At 42.0% G+C, this 19044-nt stretch overlaps 1 protein-coding gene across 1 annotated transcript; it reads left to right on the forward strand.

Moving 5' to 3' along the window:
* Positions 1-403: 403 nt before the first annotated feature.
* Positions 404-18808, forward strand: col9a1a (collagen, type IX, alpha 1a). Its single transcript, XM_042103823.1, has 33 exons — positions 404-523; positions 1109-1224; positions 1772-1846; positions 1966-2004; positions 2097-2159; positions 4950-5003; positions 5223-5258; positions 5799-5822; positions 5936-5989; positions 6131-6184; positions 6773-6805; positions 7137-7193; positions 7392-7445; positions 7935-7988; positions 8325-8378; positions 8634-8687; positions 9436-9489; positions 9603-9656; positions 9897-9950; positions 10045-10098; positions 10260-10304; positions 10488-10541; positions 10826-10879; positions 10976-11029; positions 13168-13239; positions 13821-13856; positions 13981-14025; positions 14722-14754; positions 15005-15151; positions 15657-15711; positions 16090-16278; positions 17104-17181; positions 17883-18808. The coding sequence occupies exons 2-33, from the start codon at positions 1150-1152 to the stop codon at positions 18086-18088; spliced, it is 2064 nt and encodes a 687-aa protein (XP_041959757.1). The 5' UTR covers positions 404-523; positions 1109-1149; the 3' UTR covers positions 18089-18808.
* Positions 18809-19044: the final 236 nt, after the last annotated feature.

Raw genomic sequence — 19044 nt, forward strand, 5'->3', positions numbered from 1 at the left:
TCTCACTAGCTAGCAAACGCACACTAATGTCAAGTAAAGTGAGATAAATGTTAAGAACATGTCGATATAAAGGCTAGCTGTCTCGTTTGACAGTCAAACCCATTAACTTACCCTGAAAAATCAGCGAGCAGTCGTTAAGAGCACAAAATATCCGCTGGGTCGTTAAGAAAAGCGCTTGCCTTTTTGTTTACAATTTAGCTATTTCCGTGGCTACCTAATGTTAGCTTTAGCAAACGCTTGCGAATTTGCAAGTTCCGAATCACACCTGTCAAGTTGAACGATATGAAACTATTAACTAATAGATCATTCACATTTCTACAATGGGCGTATTGTAAAAAAACAGCACACCTCAAAGTAACTAACGTTAGAAGCTAGCTGTTGGCTTTCACTGTAACTGTTAAATGCCTGGGCAACGCCAACGCCCGTTGACACGGTTTTGAAAATTACGCTTTTTGGGAGAAGAAATAACTCATCATGCGCTTCTTGTCTAAGCAGCGCCACCATCGTCTTGGGTGACAAAGTGGTAGGAAAAAGCTCTTCACCTACATACACATCACCTGTAGGCCTACGCAGTAACTTAAACGTTTTACTTAATAATTTATCCACACTGTTATTAAATATGTTTCTGAGGAACATATTTTTTTTACTTAGATAGCCTATATCACTTAGACCCGTTCTTTAGGCTATAGACCATGTCACCACGACAGGAATGTATTTAATGTAATGTAAGCTTGCTATATTAATGGCAACATGTAGACGTAGGCCTACTTTTCGATGGTGGTGGCATATAAAGCTATTGGTCTTTATTAAAAAAAAAATAGCTCCACAGTCAAGCATAATGCAGTTCCTCTGCCTAAACTAGGTTTCATAGACGACAGGATAATTTAGTTAGTCTCTAGTAGTGTTTCTCACCCACTCTCACTGACGACACTGAAACCTTGGGGAGGGGTCACGCCCGTGCATGCACCTTCCTCCTCTAACCGTTTTGCAGAGCCTTGCCCGTCATGCATAAACATGAATTAGTAACAGCACGCCCTACCTCTTCGTGAGTGGTGAGGTTCATCTTGGGAATATTGATAGGAATACTGTGATCCCCAACAAATTTCAGAAAAAGGACTTTTTTGAATCTTCCGTGCCATCGGGAAGACCATGGCGCACGCCAGGAGCTACCGTGCGTCATTTTTGGTTATTTTACTGCAAGTTATTCTCATTTGCTCCGCTCAGGTAAGTGATTAAAGTATTTATAACCTATTAATTACCCTCGCTTGTGTACGTATCTATGTACTTATACTACTCCCTTACGTTTTAATAAGTTGTAATCACTTATTTAGGCTACTGTTTACATTTTACACCTGTGCATTTTGTGGGGTCTGATGTCAAATAGTCATGCCTATTGGCTGTGGAATACATTTTTGCTATAGGCTCTAGTTAAGGTAGTCTGTGTCTTATTTTTTCTTTAAATAAAAAATATTCTTCAACTAGAGGCTGTCATATAAAGCATGTGTATGAATATGTGAATGGGTATTTGTCTATTCCTCAAGATTGAAGAACATATGGATACAATTTTGCAGTTAATTAAACAGATGTCAACATCTGTTCTCACTACCAGAAGGGAGCCTTTGTACAGTGTTGTGAATATATCCTGACCTTTTCTACCAAAGCCAGGTTGGGTGTCATACAATAGAGCTATTGTGCTAGGTGCATGGGGATAACAGTGCATGAAAATTTAAAGGTGAAATGGATTTAAAATGTTGATTGTTTATTTTTTCAGAGAGGCGCCCCAGGACCAGTAGGGCCCCCTGGTCCTGAAGGTCTTACGGGTTACCCAGGAGTCGACGGCATTGATGTAAGTAACATAGAGAATCTATACTATTTTGTCACTGCCATGAAATTCTTCAAATCAATATTTTTCCTGGAAAGTGGGACGATATGTGCTAGATTAATATTCCGATGTTTTGATTTCAGGGGGACCGAGGACCTGGGCCTGGTCCAGACGGCGGCCCTGTAAGTAGCCTTATATGACTTGCAGAGTATTGTTGTACACAACAGCATAATGCATTAAAGTAACCAAACCACAATGTTCTCTCACATTGTAGGGACTTGACGGAGATGATGGTAAAAATGGAGCTAACGGATTGGCTGGTGCCCCAGGAGCTGATGTGAGTCTGTTAGTCTTTTTCTAGATTTTGGCTGTTGCAAAGCAAAGCATTGGTCAGTTAAGGTATCATAAATGTGACATGGATGGCTGTATGAGACATTTATGTTGGCTCCTAAGCACACACGGCAAAGGGTGGCAGGGGGGTGGGGGGGTGTTGCTGCATGAAATGCTCAGTAGACTACATGAATCTGGCCATTTATAGCCTACCAGAGGGAGACTCAAATAAGCTTCCTGGTGGAAACAGAGGGGGTTTTGTGTGAGCTTAGTACCGTGGGGACAGCACTATACTGTAGCCCTTGAAATGACAGAAGCCGCAGACTGGCCAACTCAGAGAGAGAAAATGGCTTCAGCATGTGCTGTCCGCAGAGCGAGTGGTGCTGAAGGTGGAGGATCAGCTCAGAGGATGAAATCAGGCATCAGATAGTGGGATGCAAGATGACAGTGATCAGGCATTGTGGGATGCTATTTGGAAGATAAAATGTTCAATAAAGTCTTCACTAGATTTTCTGAAATAAATGTGAAGGCACAGTACAAAACCTGGAGATGTGTAGAAAAGTATATTTTGTAATGTACATTTTGTTCTATGTGAAATTTGTCCCATTATGGAGGGTTTTTTGGCAGATGTTCAGTGGTTGTGAGTTGGTGGATGTGAGTGGCTGTGAACTAAGGAGAGTCTGTGTCTGATGACAGCAAAAAATGATGTAAAAGAGGAGGTGGAGTCTGAACTTGGGGGTCAGACCTCTTCGAGCATCCTCCACCCACCCAACTACATCTGAACAGAGGTTCTTTATTTTAGGTACATTCTAGAGTTAAAGGAGATCCATACTTTTTGTACCATCCTAACTCCCAGATGTGAGAGTTTTTAGAACAATATGATAGTTGTTGTTATATTCAGATAGTTATTAGATAATGCATAATCTCTACTTTCCTCAGCACAGCAGTAACTAAAACGGCGCTTGGGAAAGTGCAGACCTCTGCCAAGACCAAATGTCAATGAACGTGTATAGGTCCATCCCGCTATTCAAATCTGCTCCAGAATGGAATGGGTTCTTCCCTGAGCCATACTATATACAGTACAGGCCAAAAGTTTGGACACACCTTCTTATTTCAATGCGTTTTCTTTATTTTCATGACTATTTACATTGTAGATTCTCACTGAAGGCATCAAAACTATGAATGAATGCAAAGTTATTTGGCCCACAGATGAATATTTGTCAAGTTATGGCTTGCTGAATATGGTATTAAATAAAAAAAAATAGCAACTTTGAAGAAACTAGAATATAAGACATGTTTTCAGTTATTTCACACTTTTTTGTGAAGTACATAATTCCACATGTGTTCATTAATAGTTTTGATGAATCTACAATGTAAATAGTCATGAAAATAAAGGAAACGCATTGAATGAGACGGTGTGTCCAAACTTTTGGCCTGTACTGTACCTCTACCATGTGTTATGAAAATCAGCCGGGTAATATTGCATGATCATGCCGAGAAACAGACAGACACACAAATGGAAACAAAGTCATAATCTCCTTGGTCCAGGTAACTGAAATAATTCACAAATCAACAAATGCTAATGTTGTTACAGCATTTTGAAAAAAGTTTGTTGTTTACTATAATATAGTATAATGAAATGTTCATGAAACGAATTAATGAATAGACCATACAGAACTTTATATAGTATAGTATAGCCCCCCAAAAAAGATCACTTGCCAGGCTGTCACAATTTTTGTTTACTACTCACATCCTGTTCTCGAGTTCATACTAAGGAAAATTATCTTAAATGTCTAATTTGATGTGAATTTAGGTCTAGATATATTTCATATAAATGAATTCAAATTCAGGTCAAATTTGAGGTCAAATTTGATATTTAATGCCCCCCAGTATGAGCTCTAGAGTGCTGAAGTAAAATTAGCTGAAAGATGGTTTGGTGGGGTTATATAGACTCAGAAATCATGTGACCATAATGAAACGGGGGGGGGGGGGGGGGGGTCACAAAGTACGGCTATGCAAAAAGTTGTAACTCTAGGGAAGACACATGGTGTGTGTGTGTTGAATTCATGTACATGGTGAAATGAGAATTTTATTGAAGCATATATTGCCAGAATTTCAACTGCAATTGACAATGAATGCATCACTGCATTCAGCTGTGCAACTGGGTGAGAATGGGACCAGTTCACGATTGGGGTGTGAAAATGACAATAGTGGACAGTATTAGTGGACTTTATTTATGTTAAGCTTTGCAGATGGTTTAAATGTGCTTTGAAATGACCAAATTAAAGGTTTGATGTCAGTTTTGGATGGTGGCCATAGCAAGATAATAATTTGTCCAAAGAATAGAGGTTATGTATCAGTAAATATCATTGGGATCTATCAGCGACCTTTACCCTGCAGGTCCTGCAACCTGCAAAAAAGCAGCAACGGCTATTCCGATCAAAGATTCCAGAGCGTTTATGACCACCTGATCGGAATATGGACCCTTTCAAGAGTGTTCCATTGTCAACATCATAGTTGGCCCCACAAGGCTTCCGTTTTAACATTCCATATGTTATCTTAATGCAGAGGAAGTAGATTGGGGCACAAATAGAACGTTCAAGCATTGTTTTTGTTTTTATTGTTGAAAGGGTCTATAATGTACCGTACCCCATGTAAACAGATGACTCAAAGTTTTCATTCGGAATAGTTTAACAACAACTGTCCATGCAAACCCACCTAGTCAGGATCAGCCAGGCTTACAGTAATGGATCAAGATCTACTCAATGAAATCAACTTAAACTTATTTTCTCTACAGGGGCTAACTGGACCTGTTGGTGACCCTGGCCCTGTTGGGGCTCCTGGCCCAAAGGTAAAACCTGTCTTGAATCATCTGTGTTATAATACCATTTTGAAAGTGTCCATTGATTGTCCATTTAATTGTGTAGTATCTGGACAGATACTGTCAGTTAAGGGCTTGGTGTGTTCATATTGACATATGTTGTCTAACAATATCCATGACCTTTAGTGAATGTGAAGAGTTCAGATGATGTCATCTGATGAGTAGCAGTAACTGGCTGTTTCACTGCAGGGAGAGCCTGGAGCACCTGGAGCCCGTGGACTAGCAGTAAGTAAACAGCATGTCCAACACTCATCATCTGACATTGGCTTACAGTGGTGAGCTAGAGAAACACCTGATGGTAACAGGTGCCAGGTGTGTATCAATGACAGATGTAGTCATAAATGAGAGACATTTTAAACTCTACTATTGAAGGTGAAGGATCATAGATAGAAATCCAAGAGTGACAATTTGTTTTGTCATGTGATTACTTAAAGGTGCTCTAAGAAATATTACGCGGTTTCTTAGCTAAAACATTTCACCTCACCATCTGCTAGCTGCCTGTGCCCTAAAAACATGGTCTCTGTGGACAGCCCTACCTCCAAAAACGACAACAAAAACAACTTGGTCCAACCTGGACCATAAAACCATAACAAACTGTTACCAATCACCGACAAGATGCGTGTTTAGGAGAGTTTCTATTGCATGGGAGGGAGTACCAAGCTAGCTCTCTGTTTTGTTTGAACGTCAACAGAAGTGACGTTACCCAACATCACATAGAGCGTACCGTGACTAACATTTTTATTATAACCCGTATTTCTGTTTTAGGGAGTTGGTCCTGATGGGGAGCCTGTGAGTAACCCTTCATGTCTGTGGCTTTTAATATGTCGTTATTTCTCAAATAATTCATGCCATTGTGTGAACCATGCTGCTCTCTCATTTTACTGTGTACGTTCCTCTGACAGGGAGATCCAGGAGAGGATGGGTTGGCAGGGGAACTGGGCAAAGTTGGACCTCCGGTGTGTATATTGACAACATGCTGCGTTCATATCAACATCCACTATCCCAGAATCCAACATCTGAAGGATGTTGATCACCAAACAGTTGACAATGTTATTTAAGATCTCCTTGTTAAATGCATGGATGCTTCTCTCTAACAGGGAGCCAGAGGACTAAGAGGGGCTCTTGGGCTTCCTGGAGCTGTTGGGCCAAGGGTAGGTTAACGCACGTTAGAACTGTTTGTTCTATGTTTGTAAACTAATAATGCAAATGAATTGAGATGTAATAATGTAACGAATAATGTGAAATGTTCATTGTAATAGCAGTTCTTACAGGGTAAACTTCTTTAAAGCAACACCAAAGAGTTTTTTATACCTTAAAATAATGTTTCCAAAATCGTTTCAGTGGTTCATCAACTCGTAACAGGGTGAACGGCAATTCTGCATTCACTTCGCGGCCCTCTATCGGCTATAACTATGTAAGTTTGCTAGATCGGGTAGCGGATCTGTAGTTCGAATGAATGAGACATAAGAAACTACAAATTTGACTTGCATCTGATGTCGCAATACATCGTACTTTTATAAGTCATGCAAAATATTCTACCTTGTCTGTGGACATAGTTATTTGCAAAGCCGGTGCTGGATAAACAAATAGCGTGCGTGCGACAGAGGGAAAGTTCTTTGGTGTTGCTTTAAATGATTGTACTCTTCAGTTGGGTAGACAGCATAGTTGTATTTATTTTAGTCATGTTTACCTGTCAGGATGTGTAACAGTTGTGCTCTGTGTTCTGTGTTTATGCATAGGGGCCACCAGGAGTGTGGAATGGAGAGGATCTGGTGAGACTCTCACGCTTCGCCTCATCTTCATCCCAGTCCAGAAAGACTGTCAATCATGCTCTAAAGATGAAGTGATGCTACTGTCCTCATCACAACAAGCAATGTCTGCCCTGCAATTTCACATCACACATAGCCATTCTACTGTGAACTATCAGAGGGGGTCAAGCAGTCATTTTCCAATTGACACATTTCAAACGCAAAGGAAAATATACCATGCTATGAATATCACAGACTCCTCTTACCTGTGTCATGCAGTTTAAACCCCCCATGAGGGCAGATAGAAGGGCAGGTGGTGATTCAGGTTTCATCTGGTCTTCTGTCTGTTCCACAGTGTCCTACTTCCTGCCCGTCCGGCCTCTCAGGTTACTCCGGTCTACCAGGAATGAAGGTGAGCTCCTCTGCTCTGTGTGTTCACTATCCATTGAGTTAGTTCACTGAATTTGTGCCATCAATATGAACATTATTGATCTTATATTGTGTGTTATGAACAGATGGGACTTTTTTGCTTTAGTCATTGTTCCAGAAGATGGGGACTAGTATAAATCTTTGTTAAAAGAAAATAAAAACATTTTAAACCTCTCAACAGGGCCACAAAGGTGCAAAAGGTGAATCTGGTGAACCAGGGAAGCAAGGACACAAGGTAACAAGAATCAGGAATTCAAGACTGAGTAACCAGAAACGAGGATAGATAATTGTGGGGATGCAGTTCTGTATGACAAAATCACATAGACTCGTATGTTATAGCACTATTCTTCATCTAACACTCTTCAGGGTGTTTAATGGGGTGTGTACATGAGCAGAGATGATACATATGGAACCATATATCTCATAGAATGTACTCAGTGGGTTTAAATGGGTTAGTACGGTGCTGTAGGTAAAAAGATAATGAGTATTCATCATCTAGTTCAAGTTCAAGTTCAAGTAGTTTATTGTCATAAAAGGAATTATAAGTAGGCTAATGCAATGTTTGTGTTCAAGAGCCAGCTCAACTTTAAAGAATAAACTAAAAGTAGTGATTAAAAAGGTTTATGGTGTGTGTGTATGTGATGTATATGATCAACTCATCTTCACTATGAAGGGAACCTGACATTGCCCAGCTCATACCTAATGATGTGTCCTTATGATGCAGGGTGAAGAGGGGCTCCTGGGAGCTCCAGGGGAACAAGGATCCCAAGGACTACCAGTAATATATTCTGCTATCACACTTCCTGTATTTGTCATAAAATGACATCCATGTGGCGCCCTATGCACATCACTGTCTCTATGCACATGTGTCCAACTCTACACCCATCACAGCTCTTCGACCGATTCAATTACTGTTGTTAATCTGTAGTACTGATAGCTCTCTATGTACAAACTTCACAGTTGCTAAGCAACACTCATATCTATTCATAGCTAATTTCTCTGACACCTGTCACACAACATGCAGCATCACCATCTCTGTTCTGTGCACTCTTGGACTTGACCTCACTGTATCGTCCTCACCTGAACTTGTGCCATATATGTGCTGTAATTCCAGGGTCCAGGTGGATTGAGAGGTATCACTGGGTTGATGGGCCCCAAAGGTGAAAGGGTAAGTTAGAGGCTCACTGTCACACACCATTTCACAGACATCACATTATGAGCAAGGTGCCTCCCATCACTGTCCAGTTTCCTTTTGTGCACACGTCAGCACTAGAGGCGTTGTCCAAGACTGGGGTAAGGAAGTAAGATGAGTAGAGTGTTAGTGCTGCCATAGTCACCATTTGATATGTTGATGCTGAAGCTTTGAACATCAGTAATAGAAAACGTAATCATCATATCATATCATAACGTATTTGTCACGCAGGGCGGTCGTGGAAAATCTGGTGATCCTGGGAATATCGGCGCTGAGGGTCCCCCAGTAAGTGCTTGCTTTAGTTTGCCCTTTCAGCCACATGTTTGTAATCTCTGTTTGACCCCAGTATGTGTTTGACCTTGACCTTTTTAGCTACACAGTGATTTAAGTGGAATATTAGTTGTAACAATGAGTTCACCAAGTTCAGCTGACCTCACTGCACACCCCCCCCCCCCCTCTAAATTCTCTCCAGAGGATTATGGCATTTCTGGCCATCTTAGTAATGCTTACAGAAAGAAGGACAAATGGGATTTTTTAAATTGATCCCAGGCTGCCCACTTTGTAAATGTGCTCTCGAAAATATTATATTCCCAGAAAAGGAAGAAGAAAATAATCCTATAATAATAATAATAATACGTTTGATTTGTATAGCGCCTTTCTCAAACCCAAGGTCTCTTTACATAATGGGAAGGAAACACAAACAAACAAAACAACATACAGTATAATAGAAATATGACTGACACATAATCTCATCTAACATACATTTTTATTGGTAGAGGACCTGGTCAAGAGCCACTGCAGTTTTTAAAACATAGCATGATTATGGAACAGAGTCATGCTACTTTATACCACTGAATGTCTGAATGCATCACCTCTTATGCATAACAGTTCATTAGTAATTACTGATCAGTCATTTTTTCTTGACCTTCCAATGCATACTTTTTTTAAAAATCAATGGATGATTGAAAAATTGAGGTTATGCAGATTCATGTTCTTGTTACCTCTTACTAATTTCATTACATTTCTCTGTCAGGGCGATCCTGGCCGAAGGGGCAAAGTTGGTGAGACAGGGCCGAAAGGTTCCCAAGTAAGATTCAACTACCATATCACTACTAGACAAACATTTTCTGAAATAATCAAAAATGTGTTGATCATCTCTAGATCATTGCTGATTGCACTGCTGACATTTTTGTTGTTTAGGGAGCACGAGGGCTACAAGGGTTGAGAGGCTTACCAGGCCCCGTAGGAGAAGCTGTAAGTCTGCCACATCTGAATGATGTGCACGTTAGAACATTCGCATGTCCACGTTAGAATGATTAACAGTAAGGGAAAGCATGTGGCCACCATTATAAAATGTGTCCTCAGGGTTAAAGTGTCATTATAGATGATGGTGGCGACTCTCCACAGAGAATATTCAATTCAATATTCACGAAAGAAGATATTTGATCAAATATTGTTGTAAAAACATACCTTAATAATTTTATCTTCATTTAGGGATTACCTGGACCAGATGGTCGTGAGGGTATCCCTGGAATGCCAGGCGGGAAAGTATGATATTGTCCATGTTAATATTGTGTCATTATGCATTAGGAGTCTGCTGAAGTGAATTAAGATCTGATCCTGCATTGTGTCTGTCTTTAAGGGTATTCCAGGAAAGGTTGGATCTCCTGGTGATGTTGGACTGCAGGGACTTCCTGTGAGTATCAGCCTCTCTCACAGGGTCATGTGCCACACGAGAGCATTCCACTGTAGATAGAACATAAGCATCCATCAAGTGTGTGTTTTTGCTCCGATCTTTGTGATCACATAGTTGTTTCTGAGTTTCTGTTTGTATTATTTTTTTCTTTTTCTTTACAGGGTTTGCCTGGTATCCCAGGTGCAAAGGGTCACTCTGGGCCAAAGGTTGGTTTTTAAAGGAAATCACACAGAAAGAAACTAGGGAGAATCATTCACAACAAGAAAAAATAATTGTTTGTGGCAAACAGCACTTAGCAGTAGATTTATTTAATTGGGAGTATTCTACAAAAAAATTACCATTTCTGCATTTAGAAACATGCACAAAATAATATTTTTTCTTGTTTCCAGGGAGCCTCAGGTGATCCCGGCGTTGCTGGATTAATTGGGAACTATGGCAAAAGTGTGAGTCAATACAAACCATTTATTCTGTTTATCTCTTCCTTTGCTGTATGCAAGTGTTCAAACTGTTAAAGAGGTTCACTGTGATGGAAATCATGGGTACGATGCCTTTAAATGTGCTCACAGTTAGTGTTCAAACTGTTAAAGAGGTTCACTGTGATGGAAATCATGGGTACGATGCCTTTAAATGTGCTCACAGTTACATCCCTAATAAGTGTCAGGATGGTTGGATGATGGCCAGTGCTATGTAGTTGCCATGGCTACTCTGATGCTCTGTTCATCTGCAGGGAGAGCGTGGAGAGCAGGGGGAGCAGGGCCCGGTGGGAGCCAGAGGTGGACCAGTGAGTATGCTTCTGTCCGCATCTCAGATGAGCACTAGTGTCCACACAGTGTCCAGTGTGTGAGTGATAAGCGTCTCTGCTCTTGTGTGTGTGTAGGGGGGGAGAGGAGAGCTCGGTCCTGACGGACCTCCAGGGCCACCAGGAGAGAGGGTAAGTTACCAGCCCCAAGAAGAGCCACTGCGTCGGGCACTGATAACAGATTTGGGTTTTTTTTTTGTTTGGTCTTGGAATGATTTTGTGCCTTGTTCTTGACTAAAAAGGAGACAGACATCACAGAGCATTGCAGAGTAGTTTACTAATGCTGTGTAGAGTAGTTTACTAATGCTGTGTAGAGTAGTTTACTAATGCTGTGTATACATAGTTTACTAATGCTGTGTAGAGTATACTAATGCTGTGTAGAGTAGTTTAATGCTGTGTAGAGTAGTTTACTAATGCTGTAGTGTGTATATATAGTTTACTAATGCGGTGTAGAGTAGTTTACTAATGCTGTGTAGATTAGTTTATTAATGCTGTGTAGAGTAGTTTACTAATGCTGTTGTTTACTGATCTTGCCAAACAGTCAGAAGTGCAGGAATACCTAAATTTGCTTAAACCAGTGGTTCATCAGATTTTCAGACTTGAAATAAACAAAAAGGTGAAAAATAATATGGTGGGTGTTGTGGGTCTTAGAAGTATGTATATTTGTACAGCTTTAGTAAATTTGGCAACATGAGAGTTACACCAGAAGCTCTAGATTCATCTCTTTAATGTGCCTTGTTCTGTAAGATAAGAAAAAAAGAAATCGGATTAATAGTGACTCCTGTAGCCTTTCCTCAAGATAAGGATGTCCTTTGTACAACCTGTATAATCTATAATAATTGTATTTTAGGTTAAAGACCTGCTAGAGAGCAGACAGTAGTTTTGACTGGATGACCAACTCCTAACAGAGTTAAATGTGAGAGGGAGCCTCATATGCCCCAAAAGGTTTTGTGAGTTTTGCTGTGTGACTGGATGTGATCCATATGTAAATGCAACTCAGACAAAGATGATTTACACCAAGCCAATCTTAAGCTCACATGGCGTGGTGAATCATTGTAGTGATTAAAGCTCTGATATTGTTTTTGATGTAGCATTGAACATGTAGAGGCATCCTAGTAACTCTGGGATTCGAAATAGATTTTTTTGTGTGTAATACATGCTGGCACAGAGATCATTGCTTCTGTAAGTATTCATTGGAACGTCTGTAAAAAAAGTAATTGGAGGAACTAAGAAAGTGCTGAAGCAGGAAATGAAGAAGGAGTCCCCAAACAAGAGGAGGAAAATGGAACCCAGTGCAAATATTTGGAGTCTGCTGCAGTCTGAGGAGAAAAGGATGTTCTGAGGCTGTCACACCTGTGCACACAGTGTCACTTTACGTCCGATATGTGACTGAACAGTGTTGACATTTGGTGTACGTTGTTTTCTTACGTTGGGAAACACCAGGGAAGGCTTAAAAGTTTGTGATTTTAGCTCAAAGGGCTGCACAGTGACACAGTCCACCCCCCTTACATTCTACTGCACACAAAAGGCGACCTACTCCATATTCAGACTGTTCATGGCATTGGGCTCATATTGGATGAGGTTCTTAACTGGGCTTAATGACATTATTCTGCCATGGATCAGCGATGCCCTTTGCCAAGCAAACAGATTAACACAATGTCATGTGGACCTCGTGAACTACTGTAGCAAGGAGAAACAAGACGGCTGTACCGTGGGGAGTTTTTGATGGAGTCTGACCCAGATATCCCAAAACTACTCTGCCGCCAAGTGACCGAACAGCCCCCATGTGGATCTGTCAGGGACGCTGACATCCTATTATGTTTTTACTCTCAGACTCCCATGTATTCACACATATAGGGAGCCAATTGGTAAGACCAACTTACACCGAGGCTCCTTCTGGGGTTCCTGGCTGCAGTACTACTGTAATCTGATGGAGAGGAGCATGAATAGCTCGTTGTTGCTATGGCCAGCCGGCTCAGGGGGTATTTTCTTTGGTAAGGGGATATGGGCAGCAGGAAAGGGGCCTGAAAGAGACCTCTGTTAAGAAGGAATTTCAAAAGTCAGCCAGCCAAGGGTATGGCACAATCAGGGCCCAGACATCTCTTCTACAACACCTAGCGACCTGCTTTTCCATCCCTGCCGCGGTCACTATGTTTTTCTAAGCTAATGTGGTTAGATTGAGGCTTGTGAGGTAGGGCCTTTGCACAGTTGATGTTCTGTTTTCTCAACAGAATAATTTTAGGTGTGTGTGTGTGTGTGATGTTGAACAGGGACCTAAAGGGGATATTGGTCTTCCAGGACTTCCAGGGCCGGCTGGTTTTATTGGTCAAAAAGGAGATCGGGTAAGACCAGATGCACAAAATTGATACATTTTTATGTTGAAATATGAATTCTCGTCCCAGGTAGGCACAGCCTCTTCCCCGTAAAGAATAGTGTATCAGAACTTTATCCCAGACTGTAATATTTCAGTTCCTCACCTCACAATTCTCACAGCACAAAGAAAGTCATATCAATTGGTTATTAGTCCATGTACGCTGGAAAAGTGACCCTTATCCTAGTGTGACAATACACGTTTTATCCAGCCTAAATCAGTTTAGAGTTGAGTTGAGTAAGAGCCTGGCACACTTGACATATTTCTTTTTTGGTCAAATATAGCACTGTAGCCTACATTATTAGCTGTATTTATGTACTATATTGTGCTTAAGTGTTCTCTGTAAGTTAGGCCTAGCCAAAAAGTGAGTTTCTATTTCATGAATGGAATCCTATTACTTTTGTAATATGTAGCCTGAGCTATACATGTTTTCTAGGAAGTAGTCCTTGTGTCACTGGTGTAAACCAGTTGTTTTTACTTAAATATATTTGATCAGAATGTAGTCCATTGTCCATTTCCATTTAACACCCATTAATACACATATGTCTTCAGGGTGCAGTTGGTCTCACAGGCCCTGTGGGTGAACAAGTAAGTCCAACTCAATGTGTTTAATACTGATAGCTAAAACTGGCAACCGTCAACATAAACATATTTAAGTCTTGCTCTGTCTGTAATTTTGATTATTCAATTCTATCTGCTTCTCTGACTTTAGGGAGCTCCAGGAGAGGAAGGGACCCCAGGAAACAAAGGAGACCCCGTAAGAAACCACACTGAGTTTTAGAAATCAGGGAGTGAGGACTTGATTTGCCATGATGCCCTGTGAAAGGGTTGCCAAGTAGGCCCAGTCTTCAGCCACCCCAGATGATACTACACTACAGGACTGACCACTAACAATGTCGGGTCTGTCTGAAATGGGAGGTTGCCAGCTACCTCCTCCAACTGTCTAACGAGTCACTTGCCGTAGCAGGCATCAAAGTACCAGCAATGAACTTGAACTTGTTTTTTGGATGGCCTAGAACACAGAACACCGTCTTCTGTTTACCGTTGCCAAGATACTGACAGCCTCCGATACCTCCGATTTCATAATCCTATAAATATTTGTGGAAGTTGAAGGCTGCATGAAGGATACATGTACGTTGCCTTCATCTGGCCAAATAAAGGTACCTTATAAGGCAGAATTTAATACAATTATTTGATTCAGACATACCTTGATGCTTCACTGCCACTGTATTTTTTCATAGAAGGAAGGATTTTTTCCTGTTTCGGACAGACCCGGTGCCACCCACATTTATAGTATAGAACCCAACTCTGAGGAACAAGAGGAATATTGCCTTCAGGAATAAATCTCATTGTTTTTCCCACGTCCCACTCCATCACAGTATAGTCAGATGTGCCTGTGGGATAAGGACTTGGTCTGTGTTGTTGTGCTGATGTGTTTGTCCACTCTCTACAGGGCGATGAAGGTGAAGCAGGAGAAAAGGGATCAGTAAGTGCACTCTCTATACTCACACATATGATCAGATGGAGATACAGGATCAGTAAGTGCACTCTCTATACTCACACATATGATCAGATGGAGATACAACATGCGGCTCTGCTCATCATTGGCCATCTGAAGAGACTGCAGAGGTTGCTTTACACTGTAGAAACGTACTGTACTATACAAATGTGAGAGCTGAAGGGTGAGATTGCACACAGTGACACTTACTACACGTGTTCCGTGGCACTGTGTCCAGACAGGGAAGCCGGGAGAGACGGGGAACAGAGGCCCAGAGGGGATGCGCGGCCTGCCGGGCGCCCCGGGAGAGACAGGAGAGATCGGGCCTCGTGGCATGCAGGGAGACCGAGGAGCACCAGGACTGACCGGAGGACAGGGCGTAGCAGTAAGCACCCAGCCTGAGGACGCCCGCGGTGTTAAGAGTCAAGCTGCTGCCATCTGATAAGAAACACAACATATGCATGCGTCCGTCTTTTTAAAACAGAAACACAACATATGCATGCGTCCGTCTTTTTAAAACACACTTTTCTACATGTTTATTTATTGAGCTGATGCTTTTGTTCAAAGCACTTTACACAGTCTCCCTGGAGTAACTTGGGGTCGAGTGCTTTGTTAGAGGACACAACAGTGACCAGTGCCTCAGCCACCACCCACACCACCACACACACCACCACACACACCACCCACACCACCACACACAGTGCAATCCACATGTGGGAAGACTCTCTGTGTGAATCCTGACTTGATTTATGACACTGTAATGAGTTGACTTTAATGGCTGGCGTCTTGGTGTACTGTATGGTTTAAAAGTAACAGTATCATGTAGAAAATGCAACATTTAACACTGTTGAAATGAGGTGGTTCGTGCAGTAAAATAACAATCTTCCCAGGGCAGAGGTCCAACAGATCAGCACATCAAGCAAGTTTGCATGAGAGTAATGCAAGGTAAGAGCACACTCATCTCACTAATCTCCTTCATCTCCCGTATAGTGTTTGAAGTGCAGTGAGAAACACAGCTCCACGCTGGGCTCAAGCCTGCATCCTCTGACATGTGGGAGGCTGTCCGTGGCTACTGGAATGGGGGGTGAAGTTTACTCACTCAACCCCCTCAACATCACACCTAATCTGGCAGCCACTGTTACACCTACATCACTGAAAAGCAAAGAAGTTGCCAAGAGCAATGAAATTCACTTCTTTTACTGTAGCTTGGTCTGCGCATACAGTATACTAGGTGTGCATGACATTGTATGTGACATGTTCATGAGGTCATCACCACCAGCCATCCTTCCATGTGGCTGACGTGTCGTCCCTTTCTGATTACAGAGCAGCTTGCTCAGCTGGCTGCCAGCCTCAGCAGACCAGAGTCTGGGATCTCCGGACTCCCTGGCCCCCCCGGCCCCCCTGGCCCTCCCGGCTCCACTGGCAACAACGGCTACCCTGGCCACCCGGGAGCTCGAGGCCTTCCTGGACTCAAAGGGCCGCCAGGCCTGCTGGGACAAAAAGGACCCAAAGGTGAGCAGCGGCGAGCCTGGTGTACCTCACAGGTCACAGTGTCTGTCCAGCTCTGTGTGTTCTCCACTAAGAGTGGCATTTAGAAAGTGAAATCTATGAGGGCATGCTGTGTTACTGGACACTGATATTGGCAATCTCAAAGAATGTCTCCCTTTCAACAAGACATTACCTGAATGATCCTGGCTAGCCAACATGCAACATATTAAGCTACCAATAGCCCACTTAACTTACCAATTAGGCATGCTTAACTGTGGCCACAGTTAAGAAAAAAAAATATTTTCCATTCAAAGCTCTGTAGTACTTGAGCCAGGAAGAACAGTGATAGCTCATAATTTGACTTTAGGCCAAACTGACAATTACTTGAGAATGTCCATTTTGGAGTATTCGTTGGCAGAGATGTGTCTTTCCTGCTCAGAAAACAGAGGGGTGCCTTGTACTTTTGTGACTGTGATTGTGATTGCCCTTTTGTCAGAAAATTATTCCTCACAATCCCACAGCTGTCTGTTTTGTGTGTGTTGTGCTGTTTCTGCACAGTCCTGGCTCTATAAATGGAGACTATCAAAGTGTCCCAGCCAATTAACCTGTCTCTTTGGTAGAATGGAAAGGAGAGATGTCATTTGATTGTCTGTTCAGCTCAAATATCAACAGTCTTTAGCCAGCGTTCTTGGCTTGAAGTAGACAAGCACAATCACTCCTCTTGATGATCAAGAACAAGCTGCTTATGGATGAGTCCTTTCCCAGAGCTTGCCGTGTCTGTATATTCCAGTTGTTATGTATGCTGTTATCTCTGGGTTCACTCTCCTTTCTGATGCTTGTTGTTTACAGGTGATACAGGAGACAGAGGAGACAGAGGTCCCACAGCTATCGGTCCAAAGGGTATCGCTGGTCCTCCTGGTCTTCCTGGTAAGAGCACAGTTAAATGACCCTCACCCCCCCAATAGTAGGGAAGAGGATATTATTATTAATTGGGTCCGTCCGTGTATGTGTGTGTGTGTGTGTGTATGTGTGTGTTCACTTGCATAACTTCAAAAGTACTGGTCTGATGTTCTTGATTTTCCCCTTAGGGGTCAATAAAGTACCTATCTATCTATCTATCTATCTATACTGCTGTTGTATACAAGGCAGAAGGTCACCATATCTCACTCCCCCTACCTACACGATCATCCAGATCCAGCTCAAAATAGAGATTCTGTCATTTAACTTCACTTTGGTTAATATTGCATGGTTAAATTCCAAACAAATTCTACAAAAGCAGTTTATTTTATTTGTCTACTTAAAGGTTGGTCTGCAAATACACTTTTGATTGAATTGTTCCTCATGGTTCTCTAACTTTCAGTGTATGCACTTGGTACACACAGTCTCTCTGAATGGGAAGCCAACACAGTGACTCAGCCAATCCAGTTTGTTTGAGAAGCACAGGGGGGACAGGGTATAATTTGTAATTCGCTCAAATGTCAATAACCTTTCACCAGAAACGCAGACTACTTTAACATCAGCTGAATTACCCAATAGTGCTTGAGTGATTAAGATGGTTCGCTCTGCCACAGGCCAGTGAACTTGACTTATTAAACACAAATATGACACAATGCATCTTGTGCCCACAGGTACGCCAGGTCTAGCCGCGTACGGTAACCACGGCCGTGACGGGTTGAGGGGCCCGCGCGGAGTTCCCGGCCTGCCTGGTGTTCCAGGGCCTCCTGGTCCTTCTGGGGTCAACGGATGGTGCGAGTCCTCCCAGTGTGTCCTGCAGGCGTTGCCAGGGGAGATCTCGGCCAAGGACTCCAGCATGAAAGGGCCGGACGGGCTTTGAGATTCCGACTCTAGAGTCCGAACCCAAACCTAGAGCCCAGGTCAGGGAGACCTAAGAGACTTACAGAGAACACGTCCACTGAGGAGAACAGGCTAACACTTTACTTGAAGTAGCCACTGCACTTTGGGAGCATAAGAGTAAGATGTCATGTCACAGTGATACTCACATGTGCTCATAACATTTGTTGTAAGGCATGGAACCATTTGGATGGTTAGGGGTGAACATCTTTGGAATTCCTTTGGTGGTATGTAATATCGTGACATACTTGCTCTTATGACTGGACCAAAGAGAAAGCCACTTCAAATAAATTGTTACAGAAATAAAGCCTTTTGTTTTGATGTTTTATTTTGATGTGATTAACTCCCTCCATAATAGAAAAATATGGGCTGATGAAATATATTTCTTGCCCTCTTTGATGAGAATTTTTGAGGTACAATATCATATCCATTGAATTCTAGTTTCACTCCTTTTGTAATAAGAAAAACTTGTCAGCCACACTTGTACACCCAGATACATGTTTCATTTTTTAGTTGCTGTTTTAATGCCAAATATGAAAATTATGAAATATCATTATGTCTGAAGTGTAACTGTAAATCTGTGTATATGTGTCAATACTGACCCCGAAGTCTCTTGCGAATTATACTGGTGACAGAATGACCCTGTGTGTTTGTCACTGACTTCCATGTTTCCAGACTTTGTACAGTACATCACTTAATTTCATTGCAGTGTTTGTTGTGTTTGTACAATGGAAGAGCCCATTCACCTGATCCTGTTTGACGCACTATATATTATTTATTATATGAAAGGCAGATGTGACGCCAGTTGTGGAAAAAGGGGAAATAAACACATTTTGATAAAGCTTTGCATGGTTTTGTATGGCCCGTGTAAAGATGAATGTCATGGTCATTAAAGCCTCAGACACCATCAAATCAGACCTTATATGAAGACTGTCATTT

Source organism: Alosa sapidissima, chromosome 9 (assembly GCF_018492685.1).
Source record: "Alosa sapidissima isolate fAloSap1 chromosome 9, fAloSap1.pri, whole genome shotgun sequence".
Classification (NCBI taxonomy): domain Eukaryota; kingdom Metazoa; phylum Chordata; class Actinopteri; order Clupeiformes; family Clupeidae; genus Alosa; species Alosa sapidissima.

Bases quoted from the DNA above. Each gene is read 5' to 3' on its own strand.
- col9a1a (XM_042103823.1), top strand. From the start codon at position 1,150: ATGGCGCACGCCAGGAGCTACCGTGCGTCATTTTTGGTTATTTTACTG. The intron at 6,806-7,136 runs GTGAGACTCTCA...TCTGTTCCACAG, and splicing joins TGTGGAATGGAGAGGATCTG to TGTCCTACTTCCTGCCCGTC. The intron at 9,490-9,602 runs GTAAGATTCAAC...TTTGTTGTTTAG, and splicing joins CAGGGCCGAAAGGTTCCCAA to GGAGCACGAGGGCTACAAGG.